Here is a 13,532-nt window from a genome sequence, read left to right on the forward strand (position 1 = left end):
AATATTAGTAGGCAGTACTATTTTGTATTAAATGGTAAAATACCAGTTATGTTAAAAACCCTTAAGCAGTATGGCTGTACTTGGGGTCTGTGTGATATGTTGGGGGCTTGGAGGTTTTCTTCTCTAATTTTTTTTCCGACTGCTTGCGTATACGTAGTGCCTGTTAAAACCTCAGTTTTATTACAGTAAATCCCAGGAGTTTTACTGTACCACTCATAGGTGTTGGCTTTTTCTTGTTTGTTTGTGGAGTTTGTACTTGCTTCCTCTATCAAAAACTATTGCATTAGCTTGGTATGCTCTCCCTGAAGTCAACTGTTGCAAAACACAAAATGCTGTTAGGAGTTTGTGTTGAGCTTTACTTTTTGAAATACATTGTAAAGGTTTTATTATTTGAGACTTGAGATAATTGATACTGCCGAACAGCTACTTTAAAGGAACCTTTTTTTTTTTTAAGCAGCGTGTGGATCATTTGACCTGCTATCTTCTTGCACCAAAAAAAAAAAAAAATCAGCTCTGCATTTCAAGGGAATGTACATTAATTTTTAATGAGGGGTGGTTTGGATGACAGGTCATTCTGCCAAATGTCTTTTAACTTCAATTAATATTGGCAACTTTAACCTCAAACCGTACTGCATTGGAACATATGAGAAAACTAAGGCTACTGAGCTTGTCTCTTTCGTGTGTAGTCGTTTTTAAGCTGATAATGTATGATCCTCAGAAAGCAAATATATAGTCTTAGTTGCGTGCTTCATTTTGGCATTGATTCAGTTTTGATCGCCTGTGTACAATTGTGTAGGAAGATATTCAGATTGCCTCTTGTCATCTAACTTAACTGATGGAGTTAGGAATTTTGGCTCTTGAAATGGCCACTGGAATGCAGAGATTGATTTGTACTGCTAAGGCGACATCATACGAAGATGCTGTCCTTTCATGTGGTCCACTGTATCATTTAATTGCTTGTTCTTGTTGCTGGAATCTAGCAGCTTCCCTAATGAGACTTTTGCCAAGTCTGCCATTTTGGAAAGTGTGGTAGAAACCTGATGTTGTACAGTGATGACCTCTCAACTATGGGGCACCACTTTTTGAATAAATCAAGCTGGAGAATGCAGTGTTCTAATGAGTGGTGTTCAAAGAGCAGACTCCTGAAACAATATTTCAGTACCATAACTACTGTAATTGAATACAGTTGAATTAGTAACTTTTATAGGCTGTGTTCCTTGTCAGTACTGTATTCTGGAGAAGCAGATAAATCTGAGTGAAACAAGGGCAACTTTTTTATGTGGTAAGCTGAAAACAGGACTGAAATAGTATGAAAATAGGGAAATACAGAATCACAGAATGTTAGGGATTGGAAGCGACCTTGAAAGATCTAGTCCAATCCCCCTGCTGGAGCAAGTAAAGTAACTAACTAGTAAACTAACTAGTAACTAACAAGTAAATAACTTTCATTACGAGTAAATACTTTGTTATTGAGCAAAAGAAAATTACAACTTTTTTCTTGTTCGGTGACAATGACTGTGTTAAGCTTCATTAACCAAACTTCAGAACATAGTTACTTCCCACTCCCACTTTTTTGAAAGTTGGGAGTGTTATCCTCGCTTCTTAAATTAAGTAGGATTGTTGTGGCCTTATCACCTCTCTGGCAAATAAGGGAGAAGTTGAGTTTGCTGGAAGGGTTGTGGAAATGAGTGAGATGTTGCAAATGGAAAAAAGGAAAATCATTAACTGTAGAAGAGGATAATGAAGGTGATACCGAGTGGCCAGCTCATGGTAAGTCAGCTGGGATATGTTAGGCAAGTTTCTGTTAAAATATTTTCATACATATGTAATATTCCTTTTATTTGTAAGGGTATCAGAGAAGCTGTTTACCATTTGCTGGAACTCAGTGTTACCTCTGCATTTCCTTCCTTGGGTGTGTATTCTGCTCTGGTACTTATGTGTACAGCTTTTCACTGTTGCCAGCACTGCTTTCTGCTCCATTTACTAAAAATCCTTTAAACTGCTCTTGTAGTATTTTTTGATTTCTGTAGGTTGTAGGAGATCTTTGAGGCTGACCTACCATTTATTCCTTCTCCCATCTCTCTACAATAATACTGCTCAGGGGTAGTAGCTTGATCAATGTTTCATCACACATCTTACTCTATGATGATACTGTTTGAAGGGAAGTAGTAAAAACAATAAAATTGCTTCAGATTTTAAAGATTCTGTCACAGCTGCAACCTTTTAAGTTTGCATTTGTATTATTCAGGCATGAACTATTCATGGTCTTAGTGAATTATGTAGACTTTAAATGACCCCTACTTCTAAAAATTTGTAGGTACAACTTGCATTCTATTTGGTATGAAGCACAGTAGATTACAGGAATTAGTTTGAAATAAAATAGAACTGACTTAGAGTTTACTGTCCCCTTGTGTAAAACAGTCCTGATTGATACTGCCAGTGTGGTAACTGGTGGTGCTGGAAGCCAGTGCGCTTTTATCTTTTTTCAGAATAACATTGAATGAACTTGTTTCTGAACACCATGTGACTTTTTGCTTTGCAGTGGTGGATGAGACATAGGCAACTCACTTTACTGGCAGTTAAGTATTTTAGTATTTATCATTGTCTTACTTCAGTATTATATTTTGCTTCTACTAAGTTTTTTGTTGGTTATTCTTTTGTTTTGGTTTCCTGCTGTACAAACACAGCACTTTATGAACAAGTAATGTTTAGGAATACTATGAGCAATTTTGGCCTGCTTTCTTATACAGAACTTGTTAAATGTCGAAACAGTTCTCTCCTGTGTTTGCAGCGCTTCTGTTTCTGATACAGCTTTCTGTGATGCATGCTTGTGTTTGTTTATTCTTTGGAAGAGATTTATTTGCAGAGATTTCCTCCATTCATTCACCTCTTATATTTTGACATAGTAAACTTGAAATAATATGTAAAGGGAATGGTGAAGATTCTTGACAGTAAAAACAAAACCACAACAACAGCAGCAAAAAAACGCAACCAAAACCCCACCAAACAAATATCCCACAACAACAAACAAACAAACCCACCCGACCAAAACAAACTAACCAAATGGAAACTGTTCCTGTGACTGCTACTGCAAAGGCATGCTTTTGCATCCAGAGGTGTTGAGTAGGTCTCTGCAGGGCTTTTTTGCTAGGGCTGGCCTCCTGCCTGTTCGTTTTGAAATGTCTCAGTTGGCTCATTGGTTTATCTGTGCTGCGCTAAGGCCAGTCCAATTTGTAAACAGATAGGTAGGGGGGAACACACGTGTAGCGTGAATACTGCTGTCATGGCACATCATCCCAGGGTCTTTGTTTTTTGACCAATTCCCAGGAGAGTTAGACACTTTTATTGTTAAAGTACCTGTTTTGGATGACATTTCTGAGAGGCAGCCACATGCTGTTGTGGTAGAGTGGAGGCTCATGGCCATTTCAGTAAGTCATATGTTGGACGCTGTAATTGCTTGTGGCTTGTTGCCGGCCTCCATGCAGTTAAGAGTTACAGAGCAGTTCAGAAAAGCATTCAGAAGATCCGACATCCTATAATGGATGTAAGAACTTTTGTACACTAAACCGCAGTCAGGTACAAGATTTTCAGTTTCTATAGTGGAGGCTTGACTTCCCCTATTTATCTTCTGCTCAGTTAATAAGAATAATTCATTTTATTTTCCTGGATTGGGGTAATCTGTGTCAATATTTTTGGGGGGTGGGCGGGGAGGGCAGGAAGAAAAGGTCAGCCGTTTTTAATACTGGTGTTTTTTTTCCATGGTCAGGGCTTTCTAATTATAGCATGGATAGAATATCAAATTTCAAAGTCCTTCACACAGGGAAGGTTCTCTGTTTTCAGTTACATTAGGCACACATGCATCCCATAAACATATGCAGCATATGCATTTTGGTTTTGATTAGTACTGGGTGACTGTATGAGCCGATTGCGGTTGTTTGATAATATCTTATTGGCACTAGTGAAGAACTTCACATATAGAAATATATCTTGTAGAGGGGGGGTTTATAGCCCTAGTGTCACTTTGCAGCTAAAGAGGTTGTTCAGAGTTACAGTGAACCTTCTCTGTCTCTTGAGTGATACGACTGACCATTGTGCAACAGATAAAGATTTTAAGCAGCTGAATGATTGTGTTGTGTATTTGGGTTAAGAAATTGCATCAGAGATTTTCTTGTTGTGATAAACATAGTTGGCACTAGTGCTTCTCAAAAAGCATAGCACAGGAAAAATGTAAATGAGTAGGAGGTGTTCATTAGTTTTATATTGGAGGGTTTCTTTCTTCTCCCCCTTCTTCAGAAGGGAGTGTCTGCTGTGCTCTCTACCTGTGTTTAGGTTTTTATTAAGACGAAAATTTATTTTATTACATTGCTTTCTATGCCAAATATGGAGTAATGAAGTAGTTCAGAAATGTGACACAAGATAGTAAGACATATTAAATACTCTTAGTTTTTGTGTGTGTGGTTGGTTTTTTTTTTTTATTCCTTCTGTTGCTGTTACGTGGTAGAAGTCTTATGGTGTGTTTTTAAAATACGTTTTTTTAAATACTCTTATTTATTTGATTTGGGAAGTATTGGATCATGTGTTAAAATGTCATGTTTGTTAGAAATGTGCTCCAGAGAGCTTTGTAGTGGGCCCCCCAAAAAGTTATTAGGATGACTGAAGAGCAAAATTTGACATATAACATTGGTGCTGTTCAAAGGAAAACCAGTAACAGCTAGAATATTTTTTTTCTCCTGTCTCTTTAAGTTTTCATTAATGAGAGCAGTCTTAAGCATTGGAAGACTCTGGAGTCACACAAGCCATGTGCAAGAGTGTCTGTAATCTTCAAATAAATACTAGCTCAGTTAAGTGAAAACTGAGTAATGCTGAGAAGAGAGCACTTTTAGTTCTGAACTAGGCATTTGCTTACCCTGACTGTATGGAAGGGAAGAAATCTGCTGCTTGGATCAAATAGCACTTGGCAGGATTTGGCCAGATGGAGATTATTTCTGTGACTATAGAAATGGTAATGTCTTTTAAGTTCCATGATACTTTCTGGGTTCTCTCTTATTTTCAATTAAATTTCTGAATTTCATTCTTTTTGTGTTGAGACGTTTCAGAACGCAGACTGGCTCTCTTTCCAGCTAAGCATGCAGTCAAGGCAGACTGGAGCAATATGCTCTAAGAAGTGGCATGAATTTCCTCATATGTTTCAGTAATCGTTAACGGGAAGACTAATTAGGACAACTTGAAGCCAAAATTGCTGTGTTTCACTTTCAAACTGATTATCGGAGACGTCCATCAGCTGTAGTTGGATGTATATGGCATTTTAAGTGTAAATCTGTTAGAGGTGTTTAGAATCAGAAGTGAGGAAAAGAAGTTTGAATCTAACTCAGGGCTTAAATTTAGAGTAGAACAAGGAAAAATAAAAATCTACCATATATTAACTATATTCTAATAAAAACAGCTGAAGAAGATCATATACTTCTAATAATTGTAGGTTTAAATTCTAGTTGGAAGACTGTGTGTAGGTGATGTTAAGTCAGTAATTCAGACTGAAAATGCTATGTTGAGTATTACGATAATTTTTTAGGTATGGAACTGTATTTAACTTTTGCAGATATATGCATACAGATAGGGTTTCTTCTCTTACTTTTCTCTTGCAGATGTGACATTTTTACTTGTAAGAATATGTATAGCCAAACATATGGGTCCCCATAATCAGTTCTTTTTGAATTTTATTGTACTTTGTTTGGATATAAAAAAGTCTGTGACTTCTTTCTCAGAACTGACTTTGTGCAGTGTCAGATTCAGCTCTGGGTAAGGTATACTACAGAAGTTAGTTTACTTGAGTGTTGTAAAGGCAGCGGCCTCGGACTAAGGAGTTAACTGTACAAGAAGGGCATTTCTTTCTTCTATGTTTTCTTCCCTACTCTCCCTAGGAGAGTAGGAGGAAAGCAGGAGTATCTCTCTGCTGTTCTGTTGAATGCTCCCAGAAAGCAGGACCCTAACCCTGTACTTCACATCTCATAACATACATATTTGAGACTCCAGCTTCATCATGTCATGTACCTCTTTCACCACCTTGTCACATGCTCAGCCAGAGATGACAGAGTACCTTTATTCCTGTTGCAGAGCAGGCTGGCAGCTGCAGCCCCTGTCGTGCAGTGTGGCAACATGTACCTGGTTTGTAGTGGCTGGATGTGCAAGTGTCAGCTGCGCTAGCGGGAAGACAGAGCTGAGAAGAAGCTGATTCTGCCTCTGCCAGGTGCAGTTTGGTTATGTGTGGTGGGCATATCACAATTTTTTTGGAAGTTGTAGTATTGCATAGCTCTGTCTCCACTGATGCAATAGCTGCGGGCACAGATGTGTTTGTTCAGAAGACTCTGATTGCTTCAACTTGAAAGGGGTTGTGTGGACTTTTGTCTTCCACTTTAACATGTCCCACCTCTTAAGCAATTTCAAGACAAAAAAAAAAAAAAAAAAAAAGGCTAAGGAAGAAGTTTCTCCCTGCAGTATACACTTTTAAAGGAAGTAGTGCAGGAAGGAGTGGGAAGTTCTTTAATCTTCTGTGTAAAAAAATGGTACCTCACATTTATTAGCAACATGATCCATCAGGTAACAAGCTAATAGTATTCTTCTCTCAATTTCACTCTCTCTAACGTGAGCATTTTGTGTGTATTTTGTGGTCATCATCAGCATACTATGATTAACTCTTAAACTGTTGGTCCATTTCAACCAGCTCTGACAGTTTTGTCAAGTCTTAAAGGTATGAATAGCTGTGTTCTATAGCCACTGTGAAAGTAGGTGTCTGGGTAGAGGCAAGAGACAAGGTGGTGTGGGCGTATGCTTTGAAACAGGAGGGTACATGGTGGTACAGTGACTCAGTAGGAGGCAGAAAGGCTTCTGTGGAAATTCCCACCTTCTTAGGAGCCCTGGCTCCTTTGGGAGCTGGAAGACAAATATGTTATAAACAGGTCTCGATCCAGGAACTGGATTTTGTGGGCTACAATGTATTTTTTTCTCATGAGGAGCGTGGCTGTCAGGCTGTATTATTTTGTATTCTGCCAGTGCGAGGAGAGAGGAAGTCTGGTCCCAAACAGGGAGGAGTATGCAAGTTGGGGGTATGGATGTCTTTTTTGGATAAGTAGAAAAAGAAGTGCTGTCATTTTTAAAAGTTGTTGCACCATTGGAAGCTCTCTTCTTTTTCTTCTCTGTGGCATGGTATATTGAGTCAAATAGATCATTTGAAAGGGTGCCCAATTAATAGTGTGTTCTGGCTTTCACTAAATCACATGAACCTAGTACTAACCATCAGACTGGGTATGCCAGTTGTACAGCAGTTGCGTGTGGTGTGTTTTGGTTGTGTGGTGGTTTCTTGTTCATTTCACCTCCCCTCCCCTCCATGAACCCTTTTACCAGCTTACAAATCCCTAAGAAATAAGTTCTCTTGAAGTTAGGATGAGAGAAATAAGGTAAAGAGTATCTTACTCTTGGCAAAGAGGACCTCAGAGGAATCTTTTAATTAGAGCAGTTTCGTTCTATCTGCCATTAACTTAATGAGCAATATGTGCTTGCTAAGGGTGCAGCCATGTGACTTGGTAGGAGCTGATCCTCTAATGAGAGGATTAGGTGTTTATTTCTGGTTGTCCACAGCCTGTGATGCCAAGCACGTGTCGCTGTGCATGTGAGAGCTCTCGGCCAGTCCCCAGTAACCTCTCCTGTATGTCTCAACTTTGCTCTTCCATCCCCTCCTGAATATCGCCTCACTCATCTGTTCTTGACATTTTAGCTTGGGATAGATTTAATAAATTATGTTACACACAGTTTCTACGTGGTATTGTATTTAGGTCTGTAAATAACACAAAACCTAAATGGAACATAACATTATTCAAATATGGTGGTTGTGGTTTTTGGTTTTTTTTTTGTTGTTTTTTTTTTTTTTTTTGTTTGTTTTTTTTTTTTTTTGTTTTTTTTTGTTTTTTTTTGTTTAGCAAATCACCTGGGGAATTGTGCCTGAACCCCAGCTGGCAACTAAGCACCACACAGCTGCTCACTGAGTTCCCCCCAACTCCTGTGGGATGGGGGAGACAACTGGAAGTGTAAAAGTGAGAAAACTCGTGGGTTGAGATAAAGACAGCTTAATAATTGAAAATAATAATTAACAATACATTGTAAGGAAAAGAAAAATAACAGTGAAAGAAAACCCAAGAAAGACAAGTGATGCAAATGCAGACGGTTGCTCACCACCAACTAACCGATGCCAAGCCAGTCCCTGAGCAGCAGCCTCCCAGCCAACCTTTCCTGTACTTTTATTGTTGAGCAGGACATCATAGGGTGTGGGATATCCCTTTGGATATCCCCCAGCTTCTTGTGCACCCCCAACCTACTTGCTGCAGGGGTCATGTGAGAAGTAGAAAAAGTCCTTACTGTGTGCAAGCCCTGCTCAGCAATAGCTGAAACATTCCTGAATTGTCAACACTGTTCCCAGCACAAATCCAAAACATAGCCCCATACTAGCTACTGTGAAGAAAATTAACTCTGTCCCAGCCAAAACCAGCACAGGAAGTGTGGTTTGAAGGCTGTGAGATCTAAAAGGGGTGTCCAAGAGGCCATCATTGAACTTGCTTGTCTCCAGCACTGCTGTTTTACAAAGTACGTTTAGTGAATTGTTTTGCCTTTAAGAGATGAGGAGTGGAAGGGGGACCAGACCCAGGGCTCCTGAATTGTGGTACAGCTACCATTTGTGATATAGAAGCTACTTAAAATTATGTGGGGTGGGGGAGAAACCCAGCTTGCCACCTTGAAGCTGGGGAATGAATGCTGCCTTCTACCCAGAGCCTGAAAATTGTATCTGTAGTTGCTGTCTCTTTTTGTAATGATAGCACCTGAGTAAAATAGATTTGAAAATCTCCCACTTTAATAGGTTTCGATTCTTATAATCTTGAGTGATTCAGAAGACCCTATTTTGTCAAGAAACCAGTTTCCCATTTTTGCATTTCACCTTGAATTTGATGTTTTCCCTCTGGGCACTGATGTTAACATATATGAGTTCTGTATTGTACTTATGTGATAAATCTCTCTTCCTAGATCATTCAACTTCAAGTGGTACATCCTCGTTTAAGCCCAGCCGATCACTGGTTTCTATTCCCACTGCCCATGTGATGCCGTCTAATGCCAGCTCTTCACTCTCCAGACACAGGGAAGGTTTCAAGTCCGATGGCTCAAAATGGAGTACAAGCTTTGTACGGTCAGGAGGAGGCAGAAGTCCGGGTGCCCTGGACAATTCTCTTGATATGAAAGATGCAAGACCCGTAAGAAAATGGTCCTCCTTGTCTAAACTCAGCTCACCAAATACCTTCAGCCAAGATGGTAGTAGTCATTCGGTGGACTCCAGGGCTAGTACAGACAAAGCTGTGTCATCACAGTTAAGGACAAATGGACCAAGTTGTTTGCATGATAGCATGGAGTTGCTAAAAATTGAGGACAAAGAAATGGGGAAAAGGCGATCTTCTCTACTGGACTGCAAATACAAATTTGAAACATGCAGCAAAGATGATTTTGTTTCAGATTCCTCAAGTAGGAAACATGCCTTAGACTTGACCTACAGTGCCTTACCTGAAAGCAAACCTATGGGAGCCAGTTGTGAAGCTTTCGGACAGAGATACGCAACTCTGGGACAGCAGGCTGTGGGTGGAGCTCCCATACAGCCAGCAGTGAGGACTCAAATGTGGCTTAAAGAACAGTTACGTGCAAACCCTCTGGACTGCAGGACTGCTGGGGAGCCCTACGGTGTAGCTGCATGGCATGTGCAGCAGCTTGAAGATTTTAGAACAGGAGGTGAACAGCCTGTGCAGGTAAGGCTAAAGCTTGGTGTTTGGTGCCATCGTGTGGCACCATGTGTTATACCTAAGGAACAGCATCAGCCAGATTTTAATGAAATGGGAAAGTGAACAAATCGTCTTAACCAGGTGATGATGATAGTGTTTTTAAACTTTGGGGATACTACTGTGTGTTTCTTTGTTACCTGAGTGCTGATTTTTTTTTTTTTTTTCTGACATCTGCTGACAGTTTATCATAGAATAGTTTGGGTTGGAAGGTACCTTTGAAGGTCTTCTAGTGCAGCCTCCCTGCAATGAGCAGGGACATGTTCAACTAGATCAGGTGACTGAGCCCCATCCAGCCTGGTCTTGAATACTTTCAGGGATGGGGCATCTACCACCTCTCTGGGCAACCTGTGCCAGTGTTTCACCACCCTCAATGTAAAATAATAAAACAATTTTTTTTCCTCATGTCTAACCTGAATCTCCTCTCTTCTAGTTTAAAATCGTTACCCCTTGTTCTATTTACTGCAACAGGTTTACTCTGATTCAGTGTGTGTCTCTGCATGAGACTAGCATATCTTTCTGAGACTGGACTAAGAGGTTCATCAACAGTTTCAGTAGCTCTTAAGAGAGTCTTTGGTCACAGTGTAGTGGGGGAGCATGAATGTCTTTTGATCTAAATGGCTTTACAAGGAAGCTTCATTTATATGTTCACTGAAAGAAGAATGATTCCTGCATGGTGCAAGGGTGAATATTCAATATCACTATGACTAGGACTTAAAAACTCAATTCTGTTTGAATTACTGCTTGTTAGTTAGAATCAACCAATAGTCAGCTAATCTGATGTATTTAAATAAAATAACGTGTAGGTTTTATGTGTCATACTTGAAGTATTTTCATACAGAAAACATCAAATGTTGTTTAAGAGACAGATAACCCTTCCTAACAAGACAATCCACGCTCTTAATTTCCAGCTCTTATCCTAATGGCAAAGGATAGTGTGTGAAGGAAAGCAGTATTTAAAATCTGAATGTTCAGTTTTACCAGTGTAAGTAAACTTGGCTTGCCAAAAAAAAATCTCAAGTGGATTAGAATATGTAGATCTTCCTGAAAGGCGGTTTAAGGTTTGACTAGGATATTATTATTCAAGCAGAAATAGTCTAGCTGTATGTGCAAATACCTGTTTTCTCCAGTCTGAAGATGAAGTAATTTACAGAAAGTTGTGCTCAAATTTTGTTGTTTCTTCCATTGTGTATTGAAGGGAAAGACTGACAAGTTCAACAGGTTGTCAAGATCCAGTCATGCTCTTAATATATTTTTTTTAACTTGAAGTCAATTAATATGGCTGAACTAATATTAATCCTCAAGGATCTCTTTAAAGAGTTGACATTGTTCCAGGTAGCCACACTTCACCTTTATTACAACAGAAACCCTTATCCTTCTCTAAGCTTTTTGAAGCTTTGACATTGAGAAATTACCCAGGTAGAGAAAGGAGGCTGCTGGTGTCCTCTCAAAGCTGGTAATAGGAGCTGGCTCACTGCTGAGGCTGGGTCAGGAGCACTGCCAGATGGACCCTTGGCAGCTGCCGGTGGTGTTGGGGAGCACAGGAGGTCTCAGGGGGCACCAGCAGGGTGCTGTGGAGGAGCTGAGCCCAGTCCTTCCTGCACATCTTCCTGGGCACCTGTGGGACGTGATGCTGGCTGCAGCCATCAGCAGGGCTGGCTGGGAGGGTTGCATGCAGATTACTGTGCCTGGTGGTTCTCTTTCTGCATTTAAATATGTATTCAGAGTAAGCTTTTTTTGCTTCTTTCTGTCACTTAGATATATGGCTTTTCATCATCTTCTATGTACCTTTCAGAATGCTTGTTTAGGCTGAGTGTTTTGGAAACTTATTTAGGTCAAAACAACTCTCAGTTTTAGTCTTTCTCTTCTCATAAATGCTTTCTCACTCTGTGATTAAATGTAGTCTTCTTTTTGTATGAAAGCAAAGTTTCATGTTTGAAACAGATGAAACCCTACAGGTAGTATTATGGTTATTAAAAAATGTTCCTGCAGGCGTTGATGCTGAGCTGTGTTTTGAGGACAGAGCCAACAGGGGGAGCACAAGCATTATTTATCTCTTTGGCTGAATTCATAAAATGGTGCTGCATCTTTTCAGGTTTTTGAGAGTGTAAGATTACAGGATTAAGTTTTGCTTAAAACTTTTCTTGCTCCTTTTATTTTTATACCTGCATCAGTATTGATACATATGTTACAGGGTCCAGCTAGCCCGTGACTTAGGAAGCAATGATCCTGTCAGCTGTGCGGTTAATTCTGGAAAACGGGAGGTCCTTGAAGCTGCAGCCTTTGCTCTGCTTACCCTGCCCCCCTGCTTGATTGCGAGGGGGGGAGCAGGGGTCTGACAGTAATTAAGGGCACAAAGGGGTAGGGAGGAGGTTCCTGGTGGCCTTAGCAAGTACTTTGATTGGTATGACTTGCAATTGCATTGATGGGCCTTGAAATGTGATCTGTTTCCTCAAGTGAGATGTTGTGAAATAGGATCCGGGGAAACAGAAAGTTACAGGTGTGCAAGAGCAATGAACCCTTGGGCTCTTACAGGCATCCTCTGCTTTCTGCCCAGAAGTTACAGCTTTAGAGGAGGGACGGCAGAAGAGATGAAGAAAGGAAAATGGTTCTTCTGGTCTTGACACCTGTTTTGTTGTTGTTGTTGTTTTGTTTGTTTTTCTGTTGTTTTTTCTTTTTAAGAAACCTTAGCTTAAGGAGAGGGTAATCATAGAATAATTTTGATTGGAAAAGACCTTTAAGGTCATATAGTCCAACTGTTAGTCTTGGTTATGTGTACAAATTGGGGGACAAGAGGCTGGAGAGCGACCCTGTGGAAGGAAATCTGGGCTTTGGGTTAACAGCAAGTTGAACATGAGCCAGCAGTGTGCCCTGACAGCCAAAAGGGCCACCTGTGTCCTGAATACATCAAGCACAGCATTGCCGGCTGGGCCAGGGAGGTGATTGTCCCGCTCTGCTCCACACTGGTGTGGCCTCACCTGGAGCACTGTGTGCAGTTTTGGGCTCCACAGGATAAAAAGGGTATCAAGCTACTGGAGAGTGTCCAGAGGAGGGGTACAAGAGATCCTGAGGTCAAGGCCTGTGATGAGCAGCTGAGGTGACTTTGTTCAGCCTGGAGAAGGCTGAGGGGTGAACTCCTCATGGCAGTCTACAGCTTCTTTATGGGGTGGGAGGGTTGGGGGGACAGCAGAGGTGGATGTTCTGATCTCCTCTTTTCTGGTAACCAGTCACAGGACATGAGAAAATGATGTGAAACTGCATCAGGGGAAGTTCAGGTTGTACACTAGGAAAAGTTTGCTCACTGAGAGGTTGGTCAATCACTAGAACAGGCTCCCCGGGGAAGTGGTCATGGCACCAAGCCTATCAGAGTTTAGGGAGTATCTGGATGATGCTCTTAGTCCTGTCGTTGAGTCTTAGGTAGTCTTGAAAGGAGCACACAGTTGGATTTGATGATCCTTATGGGTCCCTTCCAACTTTTGAGATATTCAGAGGCTACAACTGTGCTATGTTGTGGTTTTTTGTTTGTTTGTTTCTCAGAAACAATAGCATATCACTTCGCAGATGCATATACAGTGATTTGAGGGGGTGGGAGAACAAACAAAACAGCAACAAACACAAAACAAAACACACACACCCTCACAAAAAACAAACAAACAAAACCAAAGAAAA

General features: G+C 40.5%; 1 protein-coding gene across 1 annotated transcript in view; it reads left to right on the forward strand.

Annotated features, from left to right (window-relative positions):
• Positions 1-13,532, forward strand: part of CEP85L (centrosomal protein 85 like) — a 117,601-nt gene that overhangs the window by 36,865 nt on the left and 67,204 nt on the right. The window contains exon 3 of the mRNA XM_065834542.2: positions 9,067-9,833. Coding sequence (XP_065690614.2) covers positions 9,067-9,833 — 767 coding nt within the window. The remainder of the gene's footprint in view (positions 1-9,066; positions 9,834-13,532) is intronic.

The sequence above is a fragment of the Patagioenas fasciata genome, chromosome 3 (genome assembly GCF_037038585.1).
Source record: "Patagioenas fasciata isolate bPatFas1 chromosome 3, bPatFas1.hap1, whole genome shotgun sequence".
In the NCBI taxonomy this organism is placed as follows: Eukaryota; Metazoa; Chordata; class Aves; order Columbiformes; family Columbidae; genus Patagioenas; species Patagioenas fasciata.